Source organism: Hirundo rustica, chromosome 7 (genome assembly GCF_015227805.2).
Source record: "Hirundo rustica isolate bHirRus1 chromosome 7, bHirRus1.pri.v3, whole genome shotgun sequence".
Classification (NCBI taxonomy): domain Eukaryota; kingdom Metazoa; phylum Chordata; class Aves; order Passeriformes; family Hirundinidae; genus Hirundo; species Hirundo rustica.
In genome coordinates, this window is record NC_053456.1 from 30,525,806 (window position 1) to 30,540,845 (window position 15,040).

The window sequence follows — 15,040 nt, forward strand, 5'->3', positions numbered from 1 at the left end:
TAGGTAAATTATAGTTTATGAAGATTTCTATAAATATGGTTTTGGAGGGGTACGTCACACAAAAACTTTTGTGTATTTACAGAGTCTTTTAAAAAATACATTTGTAATAATCACTTAGGCTCCTTATCAGACCTAAATGGAAAATGTAAACAGATGTTCCTTATGAATCCTATGTACAGTACCCACAGAGACACCATACTCAACTCACAGGTTAAACATTTAAAGCACTGAATCTATATTTGTGTCAAGGAGTCTAAGCTGTTTACAGCCATGACTACCAGTCTCTGCCTCCCATAAAAACTCACATGCTGGGACTGTGGTCAGACAAACATATTCAAGTTTAACCTCAAGTAGGAAGTTATTTTCAGAGCTTGACATCATCTTCTTAAGTCACTGGCAGTTTTGAGTGCTTCTACACCAGGTGGGGTCTAAATATTGCATAACCAGTTTTGTACTTTTTTTTCTTTTTTTTGGTCACAGCATCATAGAATGGTTTGGATTGGAAGGGTCCTTAAAGATCACCTAGTTCCAACCCCTCTGCCATTCCTTAGACCAGGCTGTTCAAAGCCCCATCCAGCCTGGCCTCGAACACTTCCATGGATGGGACAGCCACAGCTTTTCTGGGCAACCTGTGCTCAACCTGTGCTAGGGCCTCAGCACCCTCACAAAAAAGAATTTTTTTTCCTAATATCCCCTCAAAGAAACTTGTACATGCACTGCACAAGTATATGAATAGCAGAGCTAATGAAGTCAGAAAGTGGGCATTTTAATCAGCACATACCTAATACAGTCATGCCTAAAACGTTTGGACAATAATTTGAGCATTAGTTTTAAAATATTGTGAAAACATGAGGCTTCAAACTGTTTTAAGGGTTTTATATGCCACCACAAAGAAACAGAAAGATTTATAAGACTCGAAAAGGGAAACTGAGCTTCTGTCTGAGAAGGTGCAAAGCCTGTTTTCTTGTAGTTCTACAAAGGACATTCAACAGAATTTTTTCCTGCTACTGTGACAACGCATGCTATTCTGGTACTCATGCCCATCTTCAAACACCCAGCACAGAAAGAAAAATTGAATAATAAATATTCAAATACAGCAGAAAGAATGTCTACATCGAGAAGTCTAACAGCTCAGAAGGAAGGAATTTTGAGCTATTAAAAAATAAGACAATATCAATGCCAAATGCTTCTGGCTAAGGATATGGAGTTGGAGACTATTGGCTCTTATTAATAGGAAAATAATTATCTGCACTAGGAGGCAGCAGACAACACATATACAGAACTGTCAAAGAAGATGAGCTATGAAGTTCTATCCTTTTTTTTTTTTTTGGGGGGGGGGGGGTGTGAAGATAAAAAGCTTGCCTCCTCTCAAACATACAAAGTTCAGAAAGTACAAGGCAGCAGGCAACCAGGAGGAGTCATCTCAAACTGTGATGACTAAACACAAGTAAGCATTAGATAACAATAATAGGACTAATGTGCATTTCCCAGGTGTAGGTATGTAGAATGCTGTTTCATAGCAAACAGGGACTAGTATTTAAACAATTTAATCCTGATCCAATCTTGGCTTCACAGGCTTAGCAGTGCCAAAAAAAAAAAAAAACCAAAAAACCAAAAAACCCCCAAAAAGGAGCTAATCCCATACATCATCCTTCTCCCTGGCCAATGCTCCCATCCCTTCTATTTCATCTTATTCACAATCCTACCACTCTTTTGGTTTTCATTCTTTCTTTAGTTCAAGTCTAAGCCTGAATTTGTACTATAATATACACTGAAAGAGCATACCCAAGCTATCTTTAGCTATCAAGACTGATCTGTTCTCACCACTCCTCCATCATCGTATCTTTTCTCCAGGCTTTGCATGCAAGGTGTCATTTTCTCTTACTAATTATTGTCAAATTCAGAGATTAAGACTGGCTCTAAGTAAAGAGATCCTCCTCAGCTTAAAGTAAGAAAGAACTCCATCTTTTAAGTAATCTCTCAAATTATTGTGCTAAGTATCTCAAACACTTTTAGAAGAGGTCAAATGAATAAAAATATTCATCCCAATAAAAGCAAAACAAAAAGCAAAACCTTAGAACAGAATACACCAAAAAAAAGTGCAAACAGCTTAAAAATACTTACATCTCAAGAACTGTATGATTATAAACTGGGCATTTGGAAAGGATATGATGCTAACAACACACTGCTCTGTGCTTAGGTGCATAGAATACCTGAGTAAACACAAGAAAAAAACCTCTGCAGCTTCATTAACTCAGGCTTTCCCTTTCTTTCCTCCCCTGCACTTGAGTAGTAGAGGGATTTAGAATATGCAGAAATGAAGTCAATTTACTGAATTTACTGGAAACTAATATTTACTAATATGGTGGAAGCAGTTGCTTCCACTGACACGAGGCAAAAACAACAGGACAAGCCCTGCAGCCATCTCACTTCATAGCTGACACACACTGCTGCAACTAAAGGAGGAGAGGAAGCCCTGAACTGGTAAGTGACACTGTCAGGCTGCAACCTCATTATGCCAACACCCAGAGTCTGATTACGAGGCCACGTACACAGGAGGTGCTCACCTCGTTTCCTCAGCACAGCTTCTCCCCTCTCAGCCTGCAGCTGACACCCTTCCAGGCTACTGTGGGGACAACAAACTGCCCTGCAAGGGGGACCAGGCTAAAGCAGGAGGTTTGCAGAATGCTGCCACCCACAAGAAAAAGACTGAAAAACAGACAACCCTTGAGTGGGCGGCAATTTGTAAAGATCTCAAACAGAGCGATGCATCAGGGACCAAGGATATCTTCTGGAACCGTCTGCAAAAGGTGATGGTGCCAGGCATAAAGCACATACTAACATGCAACTCAAATGCAAAGCAAGCATTTCAGCTCTTAAAATTACAGAAAAATTCATCATATGAGCCACATAACTGAGCAGGACTAGCTTGAGTTTTACTTTGTAGCACAAAGGCTGAGGCCCAGAGTCACCATTTTTTGTATAGCTCTTTAATGCTTGCTGCCATCTTACCTGATGTGACCAACCAATTCAATGAGTTTGTGGCTGAAGAAATAGGCAGTCAGCTCAGACACATGACTGAGCACAGAACAAACTCCAAAGAGAGTGGTGGTGCCATTCAGGTCTTCCAAGTGCCAGTACAGAAAGGTGAACACAAAGCCATATCCAAACCCCATGAACCAGGCCACAAAGAGCACGGAGCCATACTGGACACTGCACAGCAGTTTAATTAGGTCCCAAAAACTGAAAGAATGCGACTGGCTCATACTGGTAGGAGTGTTATCTGAAGATTCATTGGAGGCATTTCTGTCCACCTGTGAGATCTCTACCTCCTTTCTCTTATTTTCATCTTGCTTGAAGTGCGCGTAGTGAAATCGAAACTGGGTGGCCACAATTAATGCCATTGTCATGAGGACACCAAAAACAATGAAAACGATCCTGTAGTTCTTGTACTCTGGAGCTTTACATCCTTGACCTTCAACGGTAACTTCTGTGTGAGTATAGTCAATGCCAATTCCCACGGAGAGCATGGCCAGCCCCCAGCCCAGAGACCCCCACATACGCTGCAATCCATAGCGGTCCCTGTGTTTGCCGAGGTACTGCAGAGTTATGGTGTCCACAATGGTAACAGAGGAAGCACTGAAAAATTCTCCTATTATCACAACCAGCAGAATGAGTAGAAAGATAGCCTCTACTTCTTGTTGATCATAAACGAGCACAGCTTGGTCAGAAGGCATTGGCTTTGTGCTGATGGAAGCTGGGGTGGTGCTCGGCGTTGCGTTCCCTGATGAGGCTGGGCTAGGGGTGGAGCTTTTCAAAATCAAATGGGTACTGTTTTCCAAGGTAAAATCCTCATCGTTGCTCTGTGTAGGTACCAAGAATGTTGTATCAGGATTAGGTGTCCCTGTTGTTTCCGAAGTGACCGGACTGGAAGCAACTAGGTCCCTCCTCGCACGAACTTTCGGGGACGCAGCACTCACTGTGGTAAGTGGAGAAGACATGGAGGCGTTTTGCGGAATTGTTGTTAAAAGGCTGCTTGAGTTGGTGGGATGTGCTGGGGGAAGGCCCTTTGGTACACACCTTAAGGTGGCTGGTCTCACAAATCCAATGCCCAGGTTAAACAAAACCCAGCATAAAAGCGAAAACAGGAGGACGATCTTGCCTTTCTTGAAGCGATCTGCCACCACTCCCCAGAAGGGAGCACTGCAAAACTCAATAAAGTACCTGATGCCCACCAGAAGTCCGCTCTGGCTGGGTGTCATACCCAGCTGCTTGTAGTACACGGGCAGCAAGGGGTAGAGAGAGCCATACGCAGAATAGAAGAAAAAATAGAAGACCTTTGAGATCAGAAGATCGTTGTTTATTTTGACACAGTGCTTTTCTAACCAATCCAGCTCTTCATCTAGGACAGTGGTTGTCTCTGTCGAAGGGGATTCATTATTGGGTGGCAAGTCTTGATCCTTGGAAACGCCATTGAAAGGATCAGCAAGCACATACTTTCTCTTCTGTTCTTCTTCATCGTCGGTTAGAATGGCCACCTTATCATCAGTTGCCATGGTTTACCACAAAGCATCCACTATCTGGTGGACTCTCAAGGAACTAGGGCTACCCTGTGAACATATAAAACATAAGGTGGTTAAGGTACCACAGGGGAGCAGACCTGCAATGCCAGCCATCAAGGACAAAGACAGCTTCTTTCCTGTAAGCAACATTCCTGAGCAATAAATGCAGTATCTAGGGTGGAGAAAGCCATTTGTCTAGACTAGTGGTACATGGTACCATCAATAAAAATGTGTTTTATGACCAATTCTGTGAAGTTCTCCCAACAGCAGCTTTTATATTGTGCAATAAAACATCTTTCATCTTTAGAAGAGAGAATAACATATATTCAGAGTTACTGTGGCAATTAAGTTCTAGCATTTGCAAGTCTTCTCTTTCAAGCTGACTTTTCTCCCCCAAGGCTAACTGCTTTATTTCCAGTATTCCCTCCAATGCCAAAAGATAGTCATCATTTTGTAATTAAGCAGTGCAGCCACATATATCCAGGTTATTTTGATCATCAAAACAAATTATTATCCAAAGCTTCATGAAAACCTTCAAAAGGCTCATCAGTCTCCTCTTGAAATACATTTTTCTAAGCACTCCACAACCAGAACAGAAATTGATAGGAGGCTTGAGCTTCTAGGATGAATGGGAAGAGAGGTGGGAATTAGGATGGGGCTTTAAGATCAAAATTACAATAACAATATCAAAGACCTGGGAGCAAAGAAATGGAGAGAAGTCCTATAAAGATATCTCCAAGTCAAATTCTGAAACTGAGAAAAGGTGGACTGGGAGGTAACAGCACTGCAGCTGCCTGTGCTTATCTTCTGCAGAAAAGCCTGCAAATTTGATAAGCAACACTAAAAAATAAACTAAACATTCCTTAGACTGAGTGACCAACCAGCTTTCACATTTAAAAACAACCCATTCCAATAAACTAGCCTAGCTAAGAAAAGCTTCCTTTCAAAGAATAAAAACCAGCTCTGCCAGCAGGCTATCAGCCCCAAATTGTTATTAAAAAGCTATTTTTGCTCTCTCCCTTTTAATTTAACCTAGTAAGATTAGCTCATGTTCATTGTGAGAAAGTTAAACATTTAAAATATTTTGGGTTTGTTATCCCTTTGCTGTTTGGGTTAGTATTACTACCACAGAGGAACTTTTTCAAGGACCAATATTTGAAAAGAGAACCAGAAGAAGCTGAAATTTCTCGAAGAGCACCCAATTTATGATCTGAACCTGCTCTAGGAATTTGGACAGGATGATCCATTGAGTTCCTTCCAACTCAGAATATTCTGTATCATACCATTCTATGCTAAGTATTTTTTTGCAGGTCTGCACTTTATTCCAAGTAGAAGAGGACAAGACTTTCATTACTCATCTGAAAGCACAGTATCATCCCCTTAAAATTAGTCATGCAACAATATATTCACTGCCTTTAAATTAATTATAATTCATCATTACTTAATACTGCCAATGGATTTGGAATGGATTATTTAATACTGGCAAAGGCTAATAAGAGAAATGAGAGTAACATTAATTGTTTCCTATTGATTCAACATATATGTAACAGCTGACAACAAGCCATAGATGTTTCTAAAAACAGCAGTTCATGAAAATAATCTAAACCTTACACAGTTCAGTGAAAGACGTGTCTAAAAACACCATCATTAAACTCTCAAACACTCATATGGTTTGTGTATGTTTTTCATTTTTAAATGTCATTTCTATGGGATACTATCTATGAGGATCTCTGATTTCACTTAGGGAGAAAATGGTACATACAAATCTTAGAACCTTAAATATTAATGTATTCAAGGTCAGAAGTAAATGAAAACCATGCCAGCACATACACAGAGACTTCAGGTTTTTTTTCCTCCAGCTTCTTCAGAGACAATGCGATTAAATTTTTAAAAAAAGTATTTCAACTGTCAAAAGATTAGACAGTCCTAATTAAGTTGTTAGAACAGTCAAATGTGAAAGCACATTTTCTTGCTCTTACCTGTTACCATCAAAAGCCACATGAACCAAAACCCAGCAGCTGTCTACTGAGCTCTTGCAATTTTTGGTTTATCCAGCCACATCCAACCTGACAGGAACTGTGGGGTTTTTGCTCATTTCTATACCCATAAAACAAGCCCTTCTAATGAGTAAATTAGATCAGTCATCATCTGTGCTCTTATTTTCTTCATGCCCTGCCTTTCTCTGACAACAAAGACTCCAGATCTTGTGCGGGGCCCCACTTATGTCAAGGGGATGTAACTGAGCTTTCAGTATATGCTCATCTGTTTACAGCAACTTGCTTGCTTGCTGCATCAGAGCTTTGCAGCATTTACTTTTGAAGAATAGATTTCCTGTTCCCCAGACATGACAAGATAGAACTCACATTTCAACCATGCAGATATTTTAGGACAACTTCTTTGTAAGTACGGCTTGAAATCATCCTGATTTAAACAAGCTTATTCCTATATATGAGCTCTGAACCATCTGGTTTCATATAAATTATACTGAAGGCTTTTAGAGCAATTAGTATTCAATCTTTTTAAATTTCATTTCCCTTTTCTATTGAAGTGGAATTTCAATTTCATATGTTGTCTGTATAGCGATTACATAAGAAATTATGATACTGTTAATCTTTAAAACATTTCAGTTGCTGCATATTCTTCCCCCCTCCATAATTTATATCGGCCTCAGCATTCATCTTCTAACACATTGCATTTGCATAATCCAAAAGATCCACTCCTGCTATTCTGACTAGAACATCCTGGGTCAGAAAGCTAGGAAAAGTATAATCCACAATAATTTCAGTAAATATTTTCCTACACTAAGAGCTCCATTGAATGTTGTTAATAATAGAGAATATACTCTTCAGAAATATAACAGCATCAAGAGTGGTAGGAGCCATATGGCATTCTTTATTGTTTTGATCAGTAGTCTGTTTAGGAGACAAGTTTTTGAAAGTCATATTAAGAAATGTTTTAAATTCTAAAAATAAATTACTGAAAACGAGAAAATGAACAAAGTAGCATTGTTACTGAAAAAAATCTACAAAACCCCTGAACCTATGGGGCTTTCCTTCTACTGACAAAACCCCGTGCCAGTCAGGGATTGAATGTGCAGCAAACTAGACAGATGGAAAAACCAATATACTTCTCAGAGAAGGTTATTTTAACCATTGCCTTCAAATACTGAATCTTTACTAAGCAAAAATTTTTTCTAATGCACAAGACAATAGGAGGACAGAAGACAAGCACAATTGGCAAGTTTAAAATGAACAACAGAGAACAGGACTAAGGAACAAAGGTTAAGAGAGTTAACAGATGGGTTTCAGAGCAAATATAAATTTTAGCTCATTTGAAGTTGAAAGGAACGTAACATTCTGGTAGAAGCCTGTTGAATGTAATCAGCTCAGCCAGGACAAATGAGATCAGAGAGTTCGCAGAGAGGTACCATCAATCTAAAAACAGGAGTAACGGGTTGGAGCTATTTCCCCCAAACTTAGGGTTCAGAAACACACAAGAAAGCCCTAAGACGTAAATTGGAAAGAACTTCTGCAAGAATCCTGAGAAACCCTGCAAAGGGAAAGGGAAAAGGCGTAGCAAGGGCACAGCAGAGTAGCACATGTGTCGCGAGAAAGCACTTTGGTCCTCCAGCTGACAAACAAGCTTTTATCTTGACAGAGGTTTACATTTCCAAACCACTACAGAACTCAAAACAGGGAACCAAGCCCTCCCTCACCATCCCATCAGCCCTACAAGGCTATAGTGGGAAGAAACCTCACTGAGGCCTGACGCATCAATCTCCCCCCAGCCCGTGATCCCATTGTACCGGGCTGGGAGCGTGCATCCCTCGCTCACAGCTGCACGGGAAGCGTGGCCAATCCATCTCCCTCAGACTGGGGATTAGTCTGAGATCACACATACTCTGAACCTCTCTATGCTCAAGTGCATTAGCTTCTCCACAGATATAAAAAATGTACTTGTTAAACACAAGGCTCTTCTCCTTTAAAGATTTGCACAGATAGGAATTTTTTTTTTTAATGCAAGTATAGGCTATTATTTTTTCTAAGTTTCCTGATACAGATTGCTGTCACCTGCTTTAATATTTATTCCTCCAGCAAGCCAAAATCCACTTTTGAGCCCTTACATCTAGAACATGTTTTTTATCCAGTCATCTCCTGCAAGCAGATACAACAACTTCCCTGCAGACTTGCACCTTTGAGCAGCTGTCTTGAGAATGGAGGAAGAACCATTTGTCCCAAGAAATTCAGTGATGACAGTGCAGCGGTCATTTTATTGACTGTAATAAGCCTCTTTGGCAGGTAGGTAGAAAGAGGGTATTCTACATTTAGTTAAGTATCTTCTTGGCATTCTTGCTTTTATTTCTTAAATCGATCCTCATTTAGTCTGCCTCTCCTAATAATTAACAGGATTTCAGGATCAGAAAGGATAAAAAGCTAATCTAAAGATAACCTGATGTAACAAGAATAAAAACAAAGAAAATAAAAGAAACAAAGAAAAATAATAATATAGTATACTAAAATCTCAGCTTTCCCCTTGGAGTCACTCATCCCAAAACTTTGGAGAAAAAAAAGCCCTGCTTTGAACTGTGTCTCAAATTAAAAAAAAAAAAAAAAAGTCAATCAAAAGATCAGACTGGGGTAGCAAATCCCTAAACCTCTCAGAGAAGATACCATGGTACTTACAGAACCAGGCATTGAAACTTCATTACAGACCAAGAGAAAGTTAGATTTGAGGTGAAAGTGTACTGTTGTTCTAAAATAAAGTTTAATGCAGCATAAATATTCCATTCACTAGGCTTTGAGTATTAAAACTATCATTAAGACTCACAAAGCAGAGACTCAAAATCCGGGTTTGGATGTATGTGAATGTTAAAAGACAAACCAACAAAAACCTCCTGACAGTTCATGAGAAGACAGCGTGAACTATCAACAGAGGCTTAACCCATTAAATGCCTAACAAAATAACTCACTGTAGAAGATTTATATTTATAAAGTCTCAGAAAACATACTCAGAACAGGAATGATCAATTAATCTCTCAAACAACAGGCAGCTGTAGGAACAGAGCAGGCCAGCTTGCTGTTTGCATTGTGCAGATAAATCAAAACCAGTTGGAATGGTATCACATTTTAATTGACCCCTTCCAGACTTTCACTGACTAGAAAACTCACTTTGCGGCAAATACATTAAAGTCCACATGAAGTTTTCATACAAACACTTTAAAATCCATTAACAGAAAACACGTTTCTTCAAAACACTTATTTTTTTAAAGTCACTAAGTATTGTTTGATCAAGAACAGGCCTGCTAGAGAAGGAGACTTGAAAACTATACAAAGGTTCACGTCACTCATCCTGCAGCTGGTGAAACTGCCATGAGTTCACCCAGCTCATGCACACTACCTCCTCCTCGGCCCCCTGCCATCCCATAGATCCAAGATACAAAACCTTTGGATCAAAGACCAGATTTCTGCTATGGCATTTGTGCAGTGCCTCCAGAACGAAGCCCTGCAGCCAGCAGGCCTACAAGGTACTGCTGCAATAGCCATAAATAATAGACCATGCTTTCCATTTTCAAGCAAGTTTAACCCCTAAGGAGCAGCCTGGCGCTGTCACCTACATCCATGCCAAAAAGGAGGAGAATGTTATGCAAACAACTTACATCATGACCGAGAAGTGCCTAGACTTCCCTCACTCTTGCATCACGCTCCCAAGCCTCTCCCGGATAAGCCAACCTCTAGGCGGAGCCCTGGGATGGGCTATTCCCTGCCAAGCCATCCAGAACAAACCCCACAGGCTGGCCCACCTGCCCCACATCATCCCCTGCTCTCTAAAGGAAACAGTTCCTCCTGTGAGGCCCCAGCATGAGCACCTGACTCTGAATTTATAAAATCAGAAGTAAGTCACATAGAGTGAATTAACTTGGTGCTGGGAAGCAAGACACAAGTGTTGTAACATTAACCATCATAATTAGGGTTTCCATGAAAGTGAAACCACCTTGTTCTACAGCACTTAGCACTTAAATTTGCTTTATTTGGTGCTGCTGATATGCACTTACTTAATGTATTGAGCTATAGGTTTTTCTGCTTCTTGAATATGGATATAAAAACCCTACACACTGACACATTCAGTCAATTAGACTGGGAGATAACAGTATGTCTGAAATATGTCAAGATCAGGTTTATAATAGGTTTAATGCACTTAATATAGGTCTGAAGTTGCTGTAATAATGCTAGTATTAATATTAATATAAGTAAGATTAATATTAATATAATTAACTTATATTAATATTAATGTAAGTAAGAATATTATGAATCCTCATCTATTACAGAAAAACCATTAAACTCATATCCTAGGACTCCTGCTTTCCAATCTTGCTTTCCATTTCATGTGTGCTCATTAAGGTGTCCGAGTAGACTCTATTTGTTAAAGAGTTTGCTTTTAGTTGGTATCAGCCTCCAGTTTTTTTAACCACTTTTCAATCTGTCAGCCGCCTCCAAGGTTTACACTTGATTAACGATGGTCATTTCCACGTGTGCTTTCAGCTACAAACCAGGCAAATGCCCAGAGCACCCCAGGAGCACGCTGCTGCCAGCGTTGGGGAGGGGCACGGGCACCCAGCTGTCCCACCAAGCCTGGCAGCAGCGGCACTCCTGGTCTGGTGCAAGACAGCAAGGCCTTCCTGGCCATTCCAGCCTCCGGGACCAACTGAGAAACATCTGCAGAAGGATCATGTCACCATTTCCCACACTGCTGTATAGACTCAGGCCCACTGTACTGTAGCTGAAGATGATTTTAGGCTGCATTCAAGCTGTGCCCTAATACCAGCTATGTTAGTGATAAACCACAGCTTCCTCCCATTAGGTCCTCATATTGTCAACTTCTACTCTCATGTTCTCACTCCACCTGTTCCCATTTTTTTTAAGTCTTCTCATGATTTTTACTGGATTTATGACTACAAATACCACCCTTAAAGGGATGATTGTTTTCTTTTCTTCTACTCCTTGATGGGTCTTTCTTCAGAGAATGCGAACAACAAAATACATGCCACCTCTGTCCACGATTTCTACCCAGTGAAACAAAAAAACACACACAAAAAATAACCAGTCTAGAAAACTAGCATTTTGTAATCTCTTTCCTTAGACATTACTAACTAGTGGACAAAACATAATATATCTTAGTAATGTAATAACGTTTGGTGCAAGTTTTTACTGAAATACTTCAGGGCTATGTTTATTCAGCTGTTCTCTTCTGCCCTAGTTAATCAGTCTAAGTTTATCACTCCTCAACACTGCACTTTTCATTAACACGACATTTAAAAAGAGCCTGCTGTTAAAACTTTCGAGCTGCTGAACAGACACGGATTGTAAACTCTATATAACTTAGAACATCGCAGGCATCCGTAGCAGCTATGGCACCTTCAGCACACACTTCCTAAATAAGTATCTGTTCCTACGCTTGTTCCAATAAACAGAGGAGCGACCGACAACCCGCTTACTAAACCCCATGGTATTTTAAGGATGTAAGGGCTCTGGATCCGAGTGACAGCCACGCGTAACGCCACGCCTGGATGCTGGCGGCAAGGAGAAGCGCGGGATGCTTGTGCCGGATCTCCCGCGGGACACGGCCCGGGCCAGCGGCCACCTCCGGGACGAGGACCCTGGCACCGGGGAGGGCAAGGGTTCATTACGCGGCTTGGCCGCAGCACGCTTCCACCAAAATGCTGAGCTTCGGGAGAAGCGGGCCGGCACCCACCACGGCAGCCGTCAGGGCTGACACAACCGGCCGGCACCGCGGAGGCGCAGCTGACGGCGCGGCAGGAAACGCCTCCGGGGAAAAGCTGCGGCGCGGGCCCACCGGCAGCATCCCGGGCGGCTGCGGGGACGAGGCCCGCCGCCCCGGTGGGAGGGCGCTGGAGCCGGTGCCGGGACAGACGCCGGGGGAGAAGGGCCTCCGCAGCCCGGCGGCTCACAGCGGCTCGGCGCGCCGGGGCCGGTCCCCGCGGAGCGCGGGCAGGGGTGGCGGCGGCACCCCGCCGGGCGGCCCCGGCCGCCGGCCCGGCCCCCCGCGCACCGCGGGGCCGCGCTGACTCACCTCGCCCGGGGGCGGCTCCGGGGGGGCGCCGGGCCGGGAGCATCGCAGCCCCTTCCCTGCCGCCGCGGCTGCTGCGGGCGGCGGCTCCGCGCACCTCCCGCCCCCCCGGCAGGGCCGCGCCGCCGCCGCCGCGCAGGGGCGCTGCGGGGAGGGACGGAGCCGCCCCCCGCCCCGCCGCGGGGGGGCCGCGCACCCGCCCGGCAACGCCTCCGCGGCCCGGCCCGGCCCGGCCTGGCGCGGCTGTCCCTGTGCCCCTGCCCGGCCACAGCGCGTCCACTCACGGCCCGTGTCGTCCTGCCGAGTCCGCGCCGATGCTGGCACACGGGCAGGGCCTTGCGTTTAAAAACACTGCTTGGGAAGCGTTCGTGGGCCCCAACAGCCGAATGACATTCAGAGCGCTTCCTGCTCCTCACAAGTTCCAAACGCGTATTACAGCATCAAGAATTAATTACTGTAGTGCCCTTCACAGCCACTGGCATCACCTCTCCGGTAACAGTTTCTATCTAGACTTGCACACAAATAAAATTCCTTAAATATTTAAAACAACAACATAAACTTCGCCCCACACTAATTGCTGAGGCAGAAAATGGAGGGAGGGTAACTCTTGAGGAATAGCTGAGTCGCGCTGCAATATCAAAAGGTCAGCGGCGTTAAACTAAAGAAGGGGAATCGTCATGAAGTGAAAGGCCAGCCAGAGATTTGGGGTGTTTATCAGCCCTGAATCGAACAGGAGGTCCTGAAGCTGTTTGAGGATTAAGCTTAACTGGTGGCGTTCTTTACACAAGAGTTCACACTGGGCCCTGGTCCAAGCAGGTCGATAAAGCGGGCAGGCTGCACTGGCCATCGCTCCCAGTGGCACAGCACGGCAGCTCCTGCCCAGGACACTGACCTGACTGCAGACATCGTTAACTGGGATACCCCACAACAAACACTTTACTACTCGCATCTGATTTTGCACCTCCCCTTTCTGAGGGAGGATCACCCTTTTTTTTCAAAGAATAAAACGTAATTCGCATTATTTTGCCCAAGGGAAGAAATTGACAGAAAACTACAACTGTGCGTGATTGAGGTAGACGAACAGAGGCACGACAGGCATTCCACCCATTTAATCTGTTCTCAGGGAAGCGAAAGGGACTCCAGCTGGCACGGAACGCAGTGCTCTCCCCAGGTTGTTCCCTGCCCACAGGCACATGCCAACGGGGCACGGTCTCGGCATGTGGATTCACCCACCGCTGAGGACAGCGTCCCACTAAAATCCTGCCTACCTCTGCAGTAAAGGCTTCTCCTGAAGGAGGCAGGAGACAAAAGCCGAATTTCCTAGGGGAGATGACCTGGGGCAGGAGAAGGCTTGTTTATCATCTGTCTCTGGAAGGATTTTCAGAATTTGTCATCTCTGAGAATCTCCCCCACGGCTAATTAACCACAAAGAGAAACCGCGTCTGAGAGCAGGAGTGCAGACCTCCTGTAATCTTGCAGAATCCAGAGACAGACAATTATCAGCTTGTGTAGTGGGGGGTTTATTACAAAATGTCACTGTAATAAACCAGATCTAAGCTCCAAACAAAATTATTTCATCTTGATGGAGACTATTCTGGCAAATTACTACAAAAGCTTTTAGGGAGAACATGTAATTCAAATAATTTGCAGTCATTGTTTGTCAACTAAAAAGGAAAAGCAGATCTTTGTAGTCACAAACTACATTTGCTGAAGCCTTAAAAGCAATTTTTCTCTACTCTGATAACTTCACTGTTGCCCATCCCACTAGGAATGTGACCATCTTCTGCAGTCTTGCTTGGAGATGTGATTTTCCTTTTGTAGGTTTGTTTTTTATTGCTTGCATTGTAATCATCCCCTTCCTTCTACTTGGTGTCAGAGGTGCCAGGATAATTTCCTAAACTTTTTTTTTTTTTTTTTTTTTTACTTTAAATATTTAAATGCTCTTTGAATAGAGGAATTAAGACCAAACATTTCTTTGTAGGGTGCTGCATAACCTGGTATGAGGACAAGAAATTACAGCTGAGGACCAGAGAACAGAATGTGACCAATAAAGAGTGATGTACAATGTTTTTATACATCTCTATATATAAAATGTTTTCTTACTGAGTTTAAAAGCCCAATCCATCCCCAACTGAGTGTGGTGAGGTGAGCATTGTGAAAAGCTTGAGCACAGAACCGCATTATTCCAGCCTGACAAGCTGCTCTAGCTTGGGCAGAACTGAACATAGTAGGGGCTCTGCAGGGTTATTTCTTTCAGCCAGGCTGGGTGTAAACATCTGGATTGCAGCCTGTTACAAATTACTAACTTGCTCAGAGAGTTCTTTCAGCTGTGAAAATGAGGATTAGGAAAAATGGATAAACTGCTGCGCTGCTCACAAACTGTCCAATGTATC

The 15,040-nt window shown here is 43.1% G+C and overlaps 1 protein-coding gene across 6 annotated transcripts in view; it reads right to left on the reverse strand.

Annotated features, from left to right (window-relative positions):
- Window positions 1-13,031, reverse strand: part of MFSD6 (major facilitator superfamily domain containing 6) — a 29,241-nt gene extending 16,210 nt beyond the window's left edge. For 2 of the 6 annotated variants that reach the window (XM_040068837.2, XM_040068841.2), the window contains exons 1-2: window positions 12,651-12,752; window positions 3,013-4,610 (exon numbers count right to left, since the gene is read on the reverse strand). In XM_040068837.2, the coding sequence (XP_039924771.1) occupies window positions 3,013-4,556 (1,544 nt within the window). In that variant the 5' untranslated portion in view covers window positions 4,557-4,610; window positions 12,651-12,752. Of the gene's footprint in view, window positions 1-3,012; window positions 4,611-10,218; window positions 10,407-12,650; window positions 12,753-12,931 lie in introns of those variants that run through there. The other 4 variants (XM_040068839.2, XM_040068838.2, XM_058421247.1 and 1 more) reach the window with 4 other exon arrangements.
- Between the last annotated feature and the right edge of the window lie 2,009 nt (window positions 13,032-15,040).